The sequence below is a fragment of the Meles meles genome, chromosome 15 (genome assembly GCF_922984935.1).
Source record: "Meles meles chromosome 15, mMelMel3.1 paternal haplotype, whole genome shotgun sequence".
Taxonomy (NCBI): domain Eukaryota; kingdom Metazoa; phylum Chordata; class Mammalia; order Carnivora; family Mustelidae; genus Meles; species Meles meles.
Genome location: NC_060080.1, coordinates 71,960,763 through 71,981,177, shown reverse-complemented (window position 1 = coordinate 71,981,177; position 20,415 = coordinate 71,960,763). Strand labels below are relative to the sequence as shown.

General features: G+C 34.4%; 1 protein-coding gene across 33 annotated transcripts in view; it reads right to left on the bottom strand.

Annotated features, from left to right (window-relative positions):
• The window catches only part of NRXN1 (neurexin 1), a 1,247,328-nt gene that overhangs the window by 330,042 nt on the left and 896,871 nt on the right, over positions 1-20,415 (bottom strand). For all 33 annotated transcript variants that reach the window (XM_045979150.1, XM_045979153.1, XM_045979171.1 and 30 more), the window contains one exon: positions 3,681-3,862. In XM_045979150.1, the coding sequence (XP_045835106.1) occupies positions 3,681-3,862 (182 nt within the window). The remainder of the gene's footprint in view (positions 1-3,680; positions 3,863-20,415) is intronic.

The window sequence follows — 20,415 nt, the reverse complement described above, 5'->3', positions numbered from 1 at the left end:
AAAAATTCCCACCACACACTTCCTTTAAACCATCAGTTACCAGAGTCAATTACTTGAAGATTCAGAAAACAACATCAACAAAATTATGCAACTTTTCAGTACTATACCTAACTGTATATCAAGTGCTACATTTTTTTCTGTTACAATCGAGTCTTAAAAGACTTTCTCAGGTATATAGAAATTAAACTACATGAGTGACTTCACATTAACTAATAAAAAACTGGCCTAAGTCCTCATATTTTCAATACATAATTCATTAATTCATTTATTATTACAGAAAATATTTAGGGAGTACTTGTATTCTAGGCTCTATGCTAATTAATTTCTCCCCATTTCATGTGTTCATCTTGCCTTCATCCCTCCTAGAACCTTATACATTTCAATAACATCATATGACTTTGAGGTTAACAGTAGTAGCATTAATATTAATATAATTTTAAAAATCTATAAAAACTAGGCCACCTGAATCAAAAACCATTTTATTCCAAGATGTTATAGTTTTAAAGGTACAATTAATCAAAATTTAGATATGATTGTATTTTCAAGTAAAAATCAAACATAATCATTCTGATAAAATGGGATGATGTCAAATATTCACATCTTCATCAAAATTATGTGCCAATCATATTTTAAAACTTAACTCACTGGAATGCCATTGTAGATTTCAGCAAGACCAGAGCACCTTTCAAGGAGTACTACCAATTTATTAGTTAATTTACTAATTAAGGGTAAAAATGCAATTCTTAAAGATTAGTACAGAGTTTAAATTTGGCTGAACTTGAGGGTTTACAGAAGTTTTCCTAGCAGTTCAATGGATAATAACAACGAACTTTACAGATAAATTATATCATGCATGGTATTAATCAGGCTAATTTTTAAATCAGGTACATTCATAAACCAAAATCAAACAACACTAACAAAGAAACTACAAATATTGTTTTCCTTTCTAATTTCCATTCTTAAAAGAAGCAGAAGAAATGACTTCAGGGAAATTGGGATCGATCGAAAGGTACCTAAATACTTTGATAAAATAGGGTCTGAATATTTTCAAATTTAAATATTATTATTTAGAATACTTCTTTCACCTGCTATTAACAACTTCGGTTCCAAGACACTTCATTCTCTTTTCTTCCTCCTTCCCTTCTTTTATCTTCCCAGCCCCCTTATCTCTCCCACTCCCTCTCTGGCTCCCCTCACCTTGCCTTTTTAAATTTCTAACTCTTCTTTCTCTTTCTCTTCCCAGTACCCAAAATTATAAGAGTTAGAGGTAAGTTTCAATAATATAAGATACGAAACAAAACAATACTGGCCTTGTCATAATTTCATTTGTATGTTGAAACATGAAAAGAAGTGACTTGTCTCCATACAAGCAACTTGTTGAGTCATTTATGGCTGACCACCACTTATAAGCAATGAGAGAAAAGGGAAGGAGATACGTTTTTGTTGGCCAGATTTGAATTAAGACAGATGCTAGTAACGGAGACAGGAGGCGTTGGGATGACCAACAAAGATAAGGTTTAGTAAGCCCAGGGAACCAATATACATTTTCCATTTCCCAATGAAGTACTGGCTCTCAGATCAAGCAAAAGTCTGAAGAGAGCAAATCCAAGAGGGAGAGTATATCGAGACAAATACTGAACCTAAAGTGAGTAGGTGGTCAAACCAAGAAGACTCATAAAGAAGGATGCCCTTACAGGACAGTTGTCAGAAATTCATGGCAGGCAAAGGAGCTATGGAAGGGACTGGGCTGTTAAGGACACCCAGAAAGTCAATCCATTACATATGGAGAGACCCTTAAAAGCCGATATTAGATCAAAATTGGGAAAAAAAAACACCCATTCTTGTAGACTAAAACCCTCTGACTATAAAATAAACAACACTGGTTTGACTAATTCAATAACATAGCCCCTTATGATTTGAGAGTGATTATTGTAGAACCTTTTCTCAGTGTAAATATGTAATTGGTAATGGATCAATAAGTAATTTCTTTCAGGAGGAAAAGCTCTTGTTTTCTTTTTTATTCATTTTTTTGAAGTAGCAAGGCTCTTAAATCAGAATGGAGTAAATACATTTAGAAAGTTGAAATTACTCTAAACAGCAAGATTCCTTGCTGCACTAGTTAAGCTTATCTCAACTGATCATTTATTTATGATGCCATAAAAATCCAGATGCTTTCAGTTTTGATTGTTAGGTATTTGCTGAAAGGCAGTTGAAATTACTTTCCCAGGGTTCCCATTTGACAACTGCATTTTGAATTGAAAATTTACGATGGTTCAATAACGGTCATGCTGAGGTGTTTTTTTTTGTTTGTTTTTTGTTTTTTCTTCCTTTTCTTCTAGGGTTAGCAATGAATTCTGCTCTTGTGGTCAGTGTAAACCCTTACTCAGCTAATGGAAATCTTAGAAGTCTAATAGAAAGCTAAGATTAAGAAAATAAATGAATAAAATTTTGAGAATTAAGACACATTAGAAGTCCGTTATCATGTATTGTAGTGTTTGATAGTTTTCCTAACCATTTTAGATGAATGCCTGAAGGCCAGTTTCTAAGAGAAAAAGAACATGCTGACCTAATAAAATTGTCTTCTGAAGCATGGTGCTGGAAAAGGGAGAACTTATAGGGATAGACAAAAGCAAAACAAAACAAATTTACATAATCACAAGATAGAAAGATAAACTATATCTCAAGGATAAAAAGGGACATGGAGAGACTTAAGTATTTTTGAAACCTTCCAGAAATTACAGGTATTCAATTAAGAACTATGATGACAAGAACCCATTAGAGTTTTTGAATATGTGACACTCTCCTATGGTTACTTTTATATATCAGGAAAATATTAATATTGCTCAACAAGGCGAGGCTGCATGTACTTCTGCATAAATATTGCTATAAAATGAAATGAAGAATTACAACTATACAGATTAGTAGTAACTCTTTGAATGCAGAAATATAAGGCAGAGTCTCCAAGCTATAGTCAGTTATGGCAACTTTAAAAGGTTTAAAAAAAAAAGTCTTTTTTTTTTTATTTAATTTGCCATCTATGATATGCTGACTAAATTCTTATAATAGACTTAGAGCTTGGGGGAAAAAGGAATCATCCAGGATATAAATGCTAAGACTCCATTTTATTTTCATCATACTTACATATCAAAATGAGTATAAGATGGCATAGAAACAATCTTTTCACCATTTTCTTTTCTACCCCTAATTACCCTTGAAGTTCCCTTTTCTCCCATCCATTGCATGTTAACTTTAGACAATTATTTTCTCAAGTGAGGAAAGGAATAAAGATGCTGGGTTTGGCTCTTTTGATGTTACTAGTATTACAACCTCATGATTCCAGTCAGTTGGAACAGTATCAACTAGACAGTAACTCAGCTTTTTAATTTGGCATTTGCCTAAAGTCACTGAAAACATACCAAAGTCAATCTTTGTGAATACGGAGTTGAGAGGAATTCACACTTAACAACAAAAAATACATTTTCTAATGTAAAGAACATTTTTAGCAGAAGCAGTTGGACTAAGGTCTTATTACTTCTTAAGTGTATTTCTATTTTCTGTACCGAAGTGCTGGTTGCTGGGGAGGAGAAACTTCCAAAAGGCAGAATTATAAGGTATTTGTAATAATAATAATAAAACTAACAGAAAAAATAAAAGCTGAATCTTATTTTCAAAGTACTTACTATATGCAGCTCTAGGTAGTCACCCAGGCCAGAAGAACTGTCCACTCGTACCAATACAGCTTCTTTTTGAACAGTGCTAAACCCTATGGCCAGTCTGTCTGCTCGTGTACTTGGCCGGTCATTAGGAGGCCACTTATATGTGATTTGTCCACCACCTTTGCTAAAGATATACGTCGTCCCAGCTGGAAAACAAAAAAACCAAAACCAATTAGTCTAAATACATCAGGTACACAATGTCCCTCTATTTGTTACGTTGACATATCAACAAATGATTACATTTATACTATGGCAAAAATGAAAAACAAACATGAAACTATGGCAAAAACAGAGAACAAATCACAGTTTCCACCAAACAGGCTCAAGAAAGAGGACAGAGGATTTTTACAAGAAATATCAAAGCAGCACAGTTTTTAATATACTCATTAAACCTACCAGCAGGTGTTTCAGAACAAATGGAGGATTACTACTTTTTCCATTGAGATGGACACGCATGGAATCAAATGGGGTTTTATTTCTCCCCGCCATTTTTTTAGAAATAATTTGGTAGGAAATACTGACTTTGGCTGCTTCCAAAAGAAGCAGAAACATGTATCACCTTGTTTTTGAAACAGGAGTTGTGCATGCACGTGACAGGGTCATACAGCACAGTGAAGCAAATCACAACTACATTACCAACCAACTTTAATGGGGAAAGGCTCTATTCACATATGACAGATGATAACTAATGGATAAAGAGTCATAAGCCCTAGGAGTTATGTCAGGAAAATACAGATAATAGATCTCATCGACCAAAGTGAGATCTTATTTAACAAGCAATATCTAGTAGCTGTCAAGCTATCTAGGATCACAGAAGACCCATTTTTTTCTTCGAAACTGAATGCTAGCCTTACAGTACTAAGAATACCAGACTCATTTGGTGAGTGTTCAAATTTTACTTTATGATGTTTATGTCAGCAAATTATCCATCTTACTTTAAAAAGAATTTTCTTTCAAACAAGTTTACTAAGCATCCAATGCACTTAAGTCCTATCTCATTGCACCACAACAAAATCTATCTTACTGAATGCAATAAAATGGAATTTTTAAGCCAGAATATTTGAAGAGACAAGTGAAGATATATATGTATACATAGGGGTTGAGAGAGAGAGAGGAGAAAAGACCTTTCTCCACACTAAAAGGGACCACCGTATATTTGCAAAGTTATCCTAGGAGTGGATGTCGTTAGGATATAATTTATAAAGGGTAATTTAGCCTTTCAATAACAAAGGATGCCAATACATATTTATTGTGTTCTAACTATGTGCCAAACATGGTAAGGAAAGTGGTAAGAGTAAATATTAAAATTTAGGCCACAAAGCATCTTGTGTTTATAGAAAAATAGCTCTACCAAGAGTAAGGCTTATATGTAAAAGGTGTGTGTATGGCAGGGATGTTTAAAGATTGCTATGCATTATATTTCTATCATTGCCAAGTTTACCAATTGAATGAAGTTTACTTGATGTCATGTTTTAGTATATTTAATTAAATAACTGATAATATTTTGTTTTCTCTTTTTGTATTTTGGAGCCAACTGCCCTTTGCTTTCTGTCTGAAACATTTCCACAGGCCTTTCAGAAACTCCCAAGACCTCTGCAATATGCCTCCTGCCTGACTGGTTCAGAAGACCTTGGTATGTAGACAGGACGACAGAAAACATGTCAGGATAATATTAATGTAAAAGTGATAAAATAGAATCTTGTTAGAATGCAACGGTAGAGAGTCTGTAGATTCTCCATTAATTATTTTTTGGATACTAATGCATAAAAAGTTTATCTCTCTCCTGTGAAAATACTTAAGTTGTACTCCAAAGGCATCAGTCAATATGCAAGTAAAGAACATTCAGAATATAGAGATGTGTGTATCAGAAATACGGGACCCTCCAGGACCATTATGTTCCACATCATCAGAAGCTTGTTACTCAGCATATTAATGAGCAAGAACCATTTGATAAATATTTTTCAGCTTGGTTTTTCCCAGATGATTAACTATTAAATGTTTCACTAAAAACTACATTGATAAAAATCAGACAGGAACATATAAAAGTGAGGTTTTCTTTAGCAGGAGACTGGTGGTGACCTCTGAGTGTAGATACTTGATTACTTTTATTTTGCACCCTTTAATTAACTTTGTTCTCTAGTGCCTATGTAGTTCCTATGAATTAAGACAAATATTCAAAGCTTGAGATGCTGCATAACAATGTAAAACATATCAAAGAATGCAGATGTTTTCCAGAATCACTAGAAGAAGGTGGTGTAAAGCAAAATATCTTACATTACATAGTGGTTCTTGATATTAAAAATATCACTTCCGCAACAATTTTTCATTTCTTTTCTACTTCTGTCTGGAAAGTAGGGGAAGCAATAGTCCCATGTTACATTTAAGGAAATTTAAAGATCGATTTGTTATCTAAAGTTGCAACCTTAGTTAAGTGGCCAAGCTGGTGGGAAACCTAGTATCCAGACTCCTACTCTTGAACTTTTTTTTTTAATTACAGAAATGTTTCTGTTATCATAACAAGACAGTCAAGAAAAAGTTAATTGGATGTGTCAGTCTGAATTTATCAAGGCCAACTGTTATCATATTCTAATGTCTCATATCCATAAAGTGACATTTGCTCCTCATGATCATATACTGTCCTTTCACCTCACAATGCTTTTAAAAAAAGAAAAATAACATGTAAATGTGAAATGACATAACATTTAATATATGTAGATTCACATTTAGTTTAGGGTATACTTTCCAAAACTTATGGAACTATGCAAGTTTCTAGCTGCTCAGTTGCAGAATGTGAGGATAATAATTTAAAGGTTTTTATTTTCAGTAAGGTAAATGTCAGAATACAGACATCGTTACTCAAGATTTGATTTCATCTCATATTTCAGTAAGTGCTAAGACTTGGCACTAGCATACTATTAACTACTCTGTCTTCCCTAAAATGACCTTCCAGTTCTTTAAGTTTTACCAAAACAAAGCAAAAACAATTGTACTACCTCATGCCAAGCAATGCAATTACTCGTAGCATCTTTTTTCTCCAGATATATCTGGAAAGCAATTTCTCTTGCCTCTTTTTCTATATGCACAACAGTGGATTATGCTGTTCTCATCAGCATAATTTCATAATAAGTAAGAAAATTAGATGTCCAGTTCCTTCCCGCCACTCTCTCCTTACCTCTATAAGCATCTTGGCTTTCTTAAAAGAAAAAAAAAATCATATTAAACTCTACAAAGTACCCTATGTTCTTAAATCCCCTTTCTATCAAGACAGAAAATTACACTGTATTCTATTCTAGTAACCTTAAAAATATGACAGTACCCCCACAATAAAATAGAGTGGGTCAAATGACTCAAGTTTTAAATCTACTTCATTTAGCATGTATTTTTCTGAAGGACATGATGTGCTTACTATATAGCAGATAGCCAAAAAATTAAGAATGTAGGCTCAGAGCAGACCGGGGTTCAAATTCCAACTGAATCATTTACAAGCAACAATGACTTTGACCAACCTATTCATTCTAAGTCTTGGATATCCCATCTGAAAAAAATGAGGATATGAACACTACCTACCTCATAGAGTTTTTGCCAAAATTAAATGAGATAGCATACAGTAAGTTACACTTTAGTCTAATTCCTGGAATATGGTAAGTGCCCGGTAAATTTGACAGAGAACAGTTGGTGCATGTGGTAGAAATGTGTGTGTCTGTGTGTGTGTGTGTGTGTGTGTGTGTGTATGCATAGGTTAAAAATACAAAATAACAAAAAAATTATAAAATAACAAACACTGCAATGTTATTGTCTTATTTTAATATAGGTTTGGAAAACTTTGAATCATTTCAAAGCTGTGTGAAAACCAAATATTTTGAAGAAATGACTTTCCTCCATCCCAGTTCTTATTAAACTTTTCAGTATTTCATTCCTTGGATTAGCAATTTTTCCACATAAACCCATTATATTATTATTTATATCCACTAGTAGTTGACAACGAGAAGGATATTAAATTGCATCACATGGTATCTTTTCTGAGAAAAAGAATATTAGTTCATCATCATAAAATACATAGCATGGTAAGATTTATAGCATGATGCAAAAAAATTCACTTTGTTAAATAAAGGAGTAAGTCTAAACAAAATGAACTGCAATCTAGCTTTATTATTTTATCGTCATAGAAACATGTTTTACTGTATTATATAAGTGAATTCAATGTGCAGCAACAGCATATATCAGTCACCGTACCAAGTGTTTTAGGAACATAGAAAGGCACACAAAGAAATGTGTTACCTTTATTATTTATGCATGCTTCTATATGACAATCACTGACACTTCAGTGCCATGACTACTAATGGATTTATTGCAAATTAACCTCAACATCCATCACATCACTGAATGTATGGATGACTCAAACTTAAAGTGGTTTTCAGCAACCTCCATATTTAAGTCGTGCAGAAAATCTATATTACTGCAAGTTCATTAACAGAGCTTGCTCCATCGGATGCAAGTTTATCTGTGTCAACATACTTTACGCTGCAATAAATGTCTGTAAAAATCATACATGGGCTCTCATTTCTAATGTCTGAACTGCCTGTGATGTTATAACAAGAAATATTTTTAGCTTTTATTTAATATCTATTTACATAAAGGTGTCTCTCCCCTCCTTGTCTTATTGCCAACCATCTCTTCCCTACATGTGCCCACTGCAGCCTCATTTGTTTCTGCAAAATTTAATATGTTCCCCCAAGTGGACTGAACCTTCCTGAAAAAGAAAAACAATCGGCATGTATTACGGGTTGCTCTGCATCCTTGCTCTATGAACAAGAATAACTTCTAAATAGATTACTTTCTAAGTCATAAGTATGTGAAAAAAAGGTTTCTTTATGAAAGCCCATAATTCTTCAAATATCACTGTGTAGCCAACATGAAATATCCAGGCCATTATAATTTTATTAAGTATAACAGGAATATAACATTTTTTCCCATTAAAGTTTGCCAGGTAGTCAGATGGAGTTAAAATAAAACAATTATAAGATGAGCTTTTATTCCTTCTAGAACCTTGTGAACAGGCTATTGTTAAATTTAAATTTTCTGAACAATTTCTACCTATAGAGGCATTCATTTGAGTAAAATTCATAGAAAGCAAAAGCAATGAGAAGGTCAATTTCTATGACAAAAAGAGAAAAAAAAAGTTTTCAACCACAGTAAAATTTCTAAACTGGTGAAATTTAAAAAATAATAAATCTTAATAAACTCACATGTACACAAAATCAACAACTTATTGCAGTTTAAGTTTCTGTAAATTCTTTGCAAGATCACAAAGAATTATTTCGTGAAATTGAGCACTATTGTTTCACAATAGGAACATTAACAATCCAGGAAAGGTGGGCATTATAACTAGGAGAGATGAATGGAATAAGTAAGTAATAAGTAGTAAGAGTTCCTCCCCATAATATGTAATGATCGCTAAACTGAAAAGTAGTAACAACAATAAAGTGACTCTGAGAAGTAAGAGACAGCCCTTAATGCTACTATTCATCTCAGGATGAACAAATACTAGGGAAAGAAAATGAAAATAAAGAGTATATATCATAATTTGAGCCTCTTTATGGAAGATACAGACTTGGTAGAATTGACAAATGCATTACAACTGGCTAAAGAAAAAGAAAATGACATAGTTTTTTTTTTGTTTGTTTGTTTGTGTTTTTTTTTTACCTATGTCTTTGAGAAAGAAAGCAGGTAAGTCCTTAATAAAAGAAACAGAGCAAGAAACATGACCTATCACTGAAATGGCTTCCATACTGGCCCTGCAGTCTGCATCAGACAAGAACGGAGAAACCCAAGAAGAGTTTAAGTAATTCCCAAACAACAAAAGCCTTTTCAAAGCAGCTCATAGCAACATCCAAGATAGAAAAACAGGAGACTTCTCTCATACTGCAAGTCCCACGTTCCATCAGAATCCTAGACTCTTAAGAATTAAGGCAATTTTTTGAGTTTTTTTTAAGACAGTTTGTTGACTATTATTTAAATTTCATGCAAACTGAGAGAGATGGGAAAAGTCAAAATTATGAGCACCTGTGGTTTTGTTTTTTTTTTTTGGTCCAGTGGAATTTCCCAGAGTGACACTATACAGAGTCACTGCACACCTACCACTCTATTAAACACCAACCATGAACTCAGTTCGGGCTCTTGCACAGAGATTCTTGCACCCTATACAAATCAGAGATACTGCTAGACTCTCAGTGTCTCCAAGATCTCACTAGGTATTGACAATTAATGTCTCCCAAACTTTCCCCAGGAGCAAAGGAGGCTGAATCAGTGAGATTCTACAGTCGACTTAGGAGATGTGCAAGCAGTGGAATTCCACCGCCCCCCCCCCACACACACGAAGCTGGCCTCTATGATATTCGGCTCTGGTTCAGCCAAGATACCATTTTAAAATAAAAAGTGGCGTGTGCTTATTCAACAAGAAACTTTAATCAAAATATAACTATCTAGAAGATGGAATAGCAAAAAGCTATCACGATTCCTGTAAGGTCGGGAATTACTACTCTCCAAGATAATTTCAACAGTAATTATGCACTTCAATAAGAAAGTCAGGAAATTTTCCTTCTCCCTACTGGCCCCAAAGTTTTTCTTAATAAAAATCTTTTTCTAATAAATATTCCATATTTTTCTATAGTCTATATTTTCTATAATAAAAATTCTACATTCTGTGATCTTGGGAAGAACAATATATTTAAAAATGCATCATACATATTTCTCATTTTGATATTTGACATTTTCATATTTTGACATTTATGGAAAGAGTATGCTACATGAAAAAATGTATTCATTCTTTTGAAAACAAGTGGTTTCCTCTTTAATAACTGAAGTAATTCTTTAGCATATAAGTGGATTCATGGCTGAACTACTCTGTCCGTATCTTAGACATTTATTCAGGAATACCACAAATAATACACAGATTTGTGCACTGCACAATCAAAAAGACAGCATTCATATAAGAGATATGAATGATATTCACTGGTCTTGTGTGAAGTTTTGACTCTGTATCTCAATCACTGAAGCCAAGTGTCATCATCTGGGTAAGTTATTCTGTTTTTCTGTCTTACAAGGAAATTAATTGAAACAAGAAAAATTCTTAAGCTGACTTACCCGCTGGTTGTATGATAATTGCCAATTATGTCAACGACGCTAAGAATGTAAAACTTAAAACACACAGCTCTTTTCCCCAAACAGGTAGGACCATTAAAGGTAAATATCAGGATAGGATAGCTTATGAGAGATATCAGATAAATGGTATTCACCCACGTCACCTAGTTTGGATTTTTAAGAAATCTTTGAAAAGGTGACAATATTAAAGGCACTGATTATGTTAACTTTTAAAAAAAGAGCATAAAAATGATAATAGATCAAAGACATAGAAATAGTTGAATATTTTGAGATAATTTTCAAGCCGGTGAATACTGTTTTCAAAAATCTATGCAATAAGTAATACTTCACTTAGTGATTTCTTTGCAATATGCTTTCTTTAAAAAGCTATTTGTTATTTCCCTCTCTAAACTTGTTACTTAGAAAATATTCCCTCTAGAAACAGTTGAGTTCAATAGTTTGAGTGGCCCAACCTTGTTCCAAGATCAAATTTTAAGTCCTGGAAACTTAAAAGGCTCTTGGGATCCAAGTTCTCTTGCTGAAAAGAAAAACAAGTAAGTGGTATTCTTTCTGCGAATCAGATTAGGAAAAAAAACTTCATAAAGATAGGAAAGTGATCTAAAGTTAAAAATAAAACCAAGCAAAGCAATCCTACAACCAATAACCTAAGAACATCAAATGCTTATGTCTTGCCTTCTGAAACTAGACTCCCTCCAGCAGTGAGCGAACTTTATTAAAAAGTCTCTTACAAGTAATTCAGTAATCAATTTGCATTAGAGCTATAGACAGCAGGGATGGGAGAGAAGAAACCACACCTTCTGGTACTTAAAGAAAAATCTTATTTTAAAGAACATACAATAAGCTCTGTGAGTCCCTAATAAATTCTTAAAATTATTAGCTAGTCCATAAAAATTGTACTTGACTAATAATGATGTCCTTAAATTTACTTTTTTTAAAGTTAATAGTTAAAATAGTCTTCATCAAGTTTTCAGAGTCAAGAAGTTATTAGAACTATGGTGTTAAAAAATTAGTAAGTTATAAAAAAGTGATATAAGCATAGACTTAATGCTGAAATGTTCTCAGAGATAATTAAGCAAACCTTCCCATTTCAAATGACAAAATGGAGGCCCAGAGAATGCAAGTGGTTTCTCAGTGTCATGCAGATAGTGAGGGTCTGTAACCAACCCTATTCCTAGTGCTTTTTCCATGGTACAGTGAAGACGTGAGATCAAATGACTGCTTCTTATTTAGAAAAATAAGCTAAAAAATTCACAAATCAAGGTCTCACTTCAATCATCTCTAAAATCTTTTTAATGATGCTTTCCTGGACTGGTTTGGAGGGACTCAAAGTTTCTGTAATGACACTTAGCAGAAATGACTCACTCACATTCTGACATTTTCAGAGTCTAGCCTGAATATTTTAAAGATGTGAGATCTTTGCAAAGCTTTATTGTAAGATTCCTGCCTCCAAAGCTATCCCTGCCTTCAGCATACTTTAAGGCTCCCGAATTACTGAACACAGATGTAGAAAATAAACTTTCATTATTAATGCAATAATCACTTCTATTCCGTACCAGAACAGCCATATATTTTTGACATATTTTGACATTTTTGACAGTGACACCATTTCTTGCCCTTAGCAGTGGAATTAAATCCTGAACATAAAATTTCACATGGTTACTTTGAACTATTTGCATCACATATTTAATATAGGGGCCACCAGGGGTCCCTGGGTGACTCGGTCAGTTAAATGTCGGCCTTCAGCTCAGGTCATGATCCCAGGGCTCTGGCATCGAGTCCTGCATCGGGCTCCTTGCTCAGTGCAGAGCCTGCTTCTCCCTCTGCCAACCAACCCCTGCTTGTGCTCTCTCTCTGACAAATAAATAAAATAAAATCTTAAAAAAGAAAAAAAAAAGATGCAAGAAACTGAAATTAAGGTATATTCTACAGAATAACTGGCATTCTTCAAAAGAGTCAAGGTTAGGAAAAAACAGAGAAATGCTAAGGAGCTGTCCCAAATTGGAAGGGACCGAAGAGACATGACAAGATGCAATGTGAGACCTTTGTTTCAATCTTGGACCGCGGAAAAGGACATTAGTGGGATAACATAATGTTTGAAGACGGTGTGTAGGCTAGTATATTGTATCAATGTTAGCTTCCTGGTTTTATTCATTGTATTATGTATATAAGATGTTAACTTTGAGAGCTGGTTGAAAGGATAAGGAAAATACTTTTTTAAGAAAATTTCGTAACTTTTTAGTAAATTTAAAAGTATTTCAAGGGCACCTTGTGGCTCATTCAGTTAGGCATCTGCCTTCAGCTTAGGTCATAATCTGGGACTGAGCCCCACTTCAGGCTTCCTACTCAGCAGGGACTCTGCTTTTCCCTCTCTCTGCCCCTCCCCCTGCTCCTTCTCTCTCTATAGTAAGTAAAACGTTTTTTAAAAATCTAAACGTATTTAAAAAAAAATCTAAATGTATTTCAAAACAACTTGTAATGAAAGAAATGTATTGATCATGAACAGCAATTAAGACTCTTGAGTAAGATTGTAGGCCATGGGAATCTATGCAACAAAGGTAGCTTATAAAATCCCTAGCTCTGGAAACTGACAAAGTGAATAAAAGAAACTTCACGTAAAATGGAGTCTGGAGGCCAGACAGGGGAGCTTTCATGCCCTGCCACTCTTCCTCAATTGTAGACTCCAGCATGAAGAAGTCTATACTTTACTACCCCAGAAGGAGTTAGAAAGATTTTCTCCGGGCTCAGCAACTCAGCCAATGAAAAGTCACTGTACTCTAGGGACTCCCAGTTTACTCCATGGACTCTGTTTTTAACAGCCTCTCCCAACTCCTCCTTTACCTCAATAAAAGAACATTCCTCTCTTTTGTGCTCTAGACCTGTATGTATGACCTCAGTTGTAATTCCCTGCTCTTCCTAAACGAACCCATTTGCTGGTAAAATATCATTAACTTTACGAGAGCTCACAGTAGTGTGAGTGTGAGCTCATTCCTCGTATAAGTCTGGAATCTAAGAGGGACACTAGAGCCATGGGGAGGCAAAAAGAAATGGTACTAATGCTAAGAAAGGGTTTTCTAATATATTATTGATATTTTCATGTGTAGGAATTAGTATAGTTAACCCTTAAACAATGTGGGGGTTGGGGACACAGACCTATAATGGAAAATCCAAGTAAAATGTTGATTCCCCCAAAACTTATATACCCTACTCTTGGCAGAAGCCTTACTGATAACATAGTCAATTAAAACATACTTTATATGTATATGCATATACAATTAATGCATACTTTATATGTCATATATATTATATACTGTATTACAGTAAAATAAGCTAAAGAAAAGAAAATGTTATTAAGAAAATCGTAAGAAAGAAAAAATACATTTGCTGTACTATATTGTATCCTAAAAAAGTTAGCATATAAGTGGACCCATTCAGTTCAAACTCATGTTGTTTAAGGGTCAATTGTATATACTGTGGTTGTTATGAAAGAAATGAGTCCAAAGACAGGGAATAGGGGCCATTAGGGAGGAAGGATTCATATCTCTTCTAACATAACAAGGAAAAAAAAAGTCCTGTGTGAATTCAATTTAGAGGTTGCTTGAAAGCCTGAAAGCCAAATGGTTTAATGAGATGGTAGGAAAAGACTAATTCAAAATAAGGAGTTGGAATTTTTGACAAAAACAAAACACAATGCTGAGACAATAGCAGAAGGACAGTGATGGAGAACGAGAATACAATGACAATATAACAGCATAATCTAAGAAAAAAATCCATACACTCAATAAAGTTATTTAAGTATTTGCTATGTATAAAGCACGATGCTAGACCTGGGATAATACAGAAGTATATGTCAAGGCTCCAGAATCCAATTTTTCTACAACTATAACTACTCATTCAATCAGAAGTCAAGTTTTTACTTTCCCTTTCATATTCCCATTCTTAGAGCCACTGTTCATATTACAACACCTTTAATCTTAAATGTAATACTCATCCTTACTGATATGATACCATCCTGCCTCTCCTTAATTTAAATCTACCTTACAAACTCTAAGTTCATTTTTTGAAATAGCATATGTAATCACTCCTCTATTCAAAGATCTCCACCATGTACCAAATTAAGTACAAAATCCTGTTGTAACTTAAACATCCTCCATATAACCAACCCTCTTTCAGGTAAACTGAAGAGTTCACTTGGTCTCGCAAAATACCCCTGAATTCTCTTTAGGGAAGGTAGAATTTAACAGAGTTCCGGAAAAATAAGAGAAAAAAATAATATTGTGGACAGGATTGTCATGAGAAAAGTCACAGAGGCAAAAAATGGATTCCAGAAATAAGTGTTAGATCTATTTGTATTAATGGGAAGTTCCTTTTTTTTTTTTTAAAGAGCCTGATACTTTTTTAAGCACCACTAATTATAGGTCTTATCTCTTTATGTCCTGAATTAAGTCTCTAGACAAATAGAGAGTACAAATCACATCGTTGAAATTAGGACTGTTCAAGTTCAGTATTAAGAGATTAGATCAGTTCCAGTACCTCAGTATATTCATAATTCTATGAAAAGCAAATTTCCTTACAAAGATTCACATAACTTCACAAATGTAGGGGAAAAAATGATACTACTGTCATGAAATAGAAACTTTATTTAATAAGAAGTGTTTTGGTGATATTTGCTGTTTATCACAAATCTTTGCATTCTATCTTCATCAGAAATAAAGCCATTTCTCAATTGTTTTTAAGTCTAGATTTATGCTTAGTAGAAAAAGTAACAGTAATGGTAACCAAAATTAAAATAAAGTATGTATAAAATAACTGATTTGTTTATTCTTTATTTTAGACTCTCTGAAACACCATATGAAGACAATAAGAATAAAACTCAGCCAAGTTGGAGATGTATCAATCCACATATTTTCATAATAAAAATTATAAGCAGCAAAAAATTGGGACACTAGCCACTTTTTTGACAAACAGCTGTGGGTATTTATAATATAAAATTCAAAGAGGGAAGTTTTTTAACCCTTGAAGATAGTTAGCTAATGAAATTCAACAAAGGAAATGAATTTTGAAAGTGATAAAAAACATGTTCCCTACAGAGATCTATTTCACCACCCATGTGAAGATATAAAACTATGTGTGAGAGTTGTTTTTGAAGCTGAAATGATTGAAACATTAGAGGGTGGATTAAAGTGCCAAATCAGCCCTGGGGCAGGGAAGTGTCAAACCTTTCTTCTTTTGTATTTTGTTCATAAAATTCTATCCTCCTAGACTAAAATTACAAGGTGGTTCCAATCTGAATCTCAGATGCTTGAATGCTCAGGTTCCCAGTCTCAAAAGACCCTCAAGTTTGAAACATAAGTCTTTGAGCTCTAGCATCTTCAAATAGCATCTCTGAAAATGGTTGAGAAAGACCTATAGGACAAAGAGAGACGAGCACTACTAAGGGTGAAGTAGGCTTCAAACTTAGAAACACCCAGATCTAGGATCATCCTTTAAAGTTTAATTCATTTTATTTATTTATTTTTTTAAAGATTTTATTTATTTATTTGACAGAGAGAGAGAGAGAGAGAGATCACAAGTAGGCAGAGAGGCAGGCAGAGGGGGAGGGGGGAGCAGGCTCCCTGCTGAGCAGGGAGCCTGATGTGGGGCTCCATCCCAGGACCCTGAGATCATGACCTGAGCCGAAGGCAGAGGCTTAACCCACTGAGCCACCCAGGCGCCCCTAAAGTTTAATTCATCTTAAATTGGTTATTGTATTCAAATGAAGTTTGCATGCCATCTGTCTTTGAAGTCATTTAAATTAAGTTTTATGACTCTTGAGGGAAAAAGAGGCCATTTCTAACTCAGTATAGTCTGCTTACTACTATCAATCACTAATTAGAATTAATTATTAAGAAAGTGATTCCCTTTTTCCTGGATATTCTAAATCATTTATCAAAGGATGACATGCTTTTTTGTTTCTTCTTCGGTATATTGAAGTCATAGTCATATGACTTTTGGGTAGACACTACTGAAGCGATGGTTTTAGTCGGATATGTGACAGTTACAGCACCTAAAAGCTACATTTAACCAAGCGAGCAGTATTTTTGGAACAGCAGGCAGTATAAAAGTGCTTTGTGAATATTAACATATTCTAGCAAATTAGTTTGCACTCATTATCATAAGCAATTACTTACTGTTTAGATGCAGCTCGTATTAAATTGGCAAGCAATTTGCAAGAATTAAAACATAACATGGAGGGTTTTCTGAAAATTCAACAATACACTGAGACAAATGATGCTACTAGGTTCACAGACCATGTACCAAACACGGTTACCCATTAAACATATTTAGCATTAAAATAATAGTTGGCTACATGGGCTTTTAATATAAGATAATTTTGTAACCATTGTTCAGACACTATCAGTAGAATTATACATATGAGACACTAGAAGGCATTAAAAAAAATAAAAAGACCTCAAGAGGAAGCAGGAAGTCTTTGTTTTCTGAGAATGAACTACTTGTCACTTTGGCTAAATTTGGGGACTTCATTAACCCAGCACAGTCTTTTTTTTTTTTTTTTTAAGATTTTATTTATTTATTTGACACAGAGAGATCACAAGTAGGCAGAGAGGCAGGCAGAGAGAGAGAGGAGGAAGCAGGCTCCCTGCTGAGCAGACAGCCTGATGCGGGACTCCATCAGAGGACCCTGAGATCATGACCTGAGCCGAAGGCAGCAGCTTAACCCACTGAGCCACCCAGGCACCTAACCCAGTACAGTCTTGAGCTATCTGGTATTACTCAAGTTGTCCCTTTTATTTTTATTTTTTATTTTTTTTAAAGTTTTTATTTATTTGACAGAGAGAGAGAGAGAGAGAGAGAGCACAAGTAGAAGGAAACGGCAAGGGAAGAGAGAGAAGCAGGCTCCCTACTGAGCAGGGAGCCTGATGCGGGCCCTATCCCAGAACCCTGAGATCATGACCTGAGCAGAGGACAGATGCTTAAGTGACTGAGCCACTCAGGTGCCCACCCCCCCCCCAAGTTGTCCCTTTTAAAAAGTTTCCATTGTCCTGGTTATTCCCTCCATTTATCTTAATGGTGGAGACTACTGATGTTTACCACTATGCATACTGTCTTCTCTAATAATAGAACTCGAAACTGGGCATGCAGCTAGACTGAATGTAAGCTGGCCATACAGCTGTGCAGCTAGAGCTTACATTTTCCATTCTCCCTTGCAGCCTGCCAGGGCCAAGTGACTCAGTTCTGGCCAAAAATGTACTTGCACTTTCTTGCCCATGTTCCTCTTTCTTCTTGCTGAGTGACCTTAAGACCTAGAAATGGAAGCCACAGGTTGAGAATCATACCCTTCCAGCCTGGGGCCCCTGAAGTGTAACTATAATGCAAGAAAAAGAAAATTTTATTTTGTTCATATCTAAGTATTTTAAGATCTCATTTTTATAGCAAATGGTGTTTATATAGCCTTTAAAACAATCTGACAAAACATTCCCATCTATTTTTTTATGCTTATACCAGTCAAGTAAATTTGATAGGGAAACTATAATTATCTCTATTTTATAAATTTGAAAGAAATTGGTGCTCACAGAGGTAAAATGATTTGTCTGTGGTCACAAAGTAATGTGAAACTTCTTATCAAAACCTTCCCCACAGAAGGCTAGTAATAATCCATTACTTTTTATAGTCAATCAATGTTACTCCGACAGATTCTATAGTGAGGGTGTCACATGTTTCCTGGATCTACCCAATTCCCAAACTCTTTTCTTCCTTACAAGAACAAAGTGGCACATCTGCAAAACGTGGCGAAGGAGGCTGTCCACGACCCTGAAGCAAAGTGAAATTAATTGACCCAGAATGACCCCTCAACTTGAATATAGAGCATTTACCTTAGAAACCTTGTCATTGTACATTCTGTCTCTGCTCCTTTGAGATATAAATATTCTCTCAGCTTGTTGACAGTTTTACAACTCAGGAACGTCTTTCTCCAATGCCTGGGAACCATCTCTTTGAAATGTAATCATCAAGAAATGTAGGACCCCTCTCCATCTTGGCTGAAGCATAGAAGCCATAGTGTATCAGCACCAACTAGCAAGCACCATGGACCTAATTCCACTGAGCAACCCACAGTGTGGTCTCCAACATGTACTCATTAGCTCACCTCAGACCTTAAAAACGTCTCTTGACTTTTGCTTCAGTACAGTTGAGTCCTAGCTTTTCCCCCATTAAAAAAGTTTGGAATAAAGTCTTACTAAATAGATAGATAGATAGATAGACAGACAGACAGAGAGATAGATAGATCTTCTTTACCTTCTTGTTTGATGCAATCTTTCTTTGAGTTTCATCACTCATTTATTTTTATTATATTATTCTGCCACCTAAGCCAACCAGTCCCAGAAAGAGCAATAGTAATCCAGTCAAAATTTAAAAAAAAGAAAGAAAGAAAGAAAGAAAAATGTTCCCTCATTCGAATTTTACTTCCTCATTCTCAGAGGAAAATCCATACTTCTTCATACAACATAAAAACAGTATTATTGGGGAAGCTTAGTAATAAGAAATTTTACTTGGAGGTATTTTGATATACTAATCAAAATGCTAAATAACATTTTATAGCAACATTCTGAGTAACATTCACCTAGTGTGAATTATTAGAGATAGTTCCATAGCAATGCAATGAGCACTCAATCTCCATTTTCTGAGAATAGTTACCCCAAAAAAACAAATACCTAATCATCAACATAGAGTAAATTCTACCTATTTCATTTTGTATCAGTTTTATTTTTTTTGTCGCTAATATTCTATCCTGAGGATAATAATTTGTTGTGATGTTTCCTTGTGCAGACCTCAGAGCCCAGACACTACTAGGTGCTTACTTCATAGATCTCTAACAACATTTATGTGGTGAGCAAAATAAAATACGTTCATGCCCCAAACTATTTTGAGGATATCTTTTATTTTCATTTGATGTTTTGGAATCAAATATTTTTGTACTATACGTATAATAAGGAACTTGTTAATGAGAAGTTGGAAAACAAAGAAAAGGTTACTGTGTTAAAACCTATGTCAGCAACTTTTCCCAGTGTCTTGGAAAGAACCATAATTTAGAAATACCATGAAAAGTCCTATAAATTGAGAGTACTGAGAAAAAAGTTTAAAAGTATATATATATATTTATGATTATTTTCTCTACTCAATTGTTAACTTTGGAATAAAAGAAAGACTCTTGATTTTCTGTTGATATACATATATGTTATTTTGGAGTATAGATTTATATATATATTCATGTAATCATATGTGTATACTTCTGCACTCTTCTTTCAACTTTAAAGAACATATACTTAAAACTCATATAAACAAAACTCTGTGTACATATTATACATCTAATCTCAGGAAAGAAAATAAAATGCCATGTTCACTGATCACAGAAGTGAGCTGTCCTCAACATTACACTGGGGACAGATAAGTCAAAATAACAAAGCAGAACAAATAAAATACCAAAGAATAACCCCTTCCCTGAAGAATGGACTAAAATAAATCTCTTTTTCACACTACTCAA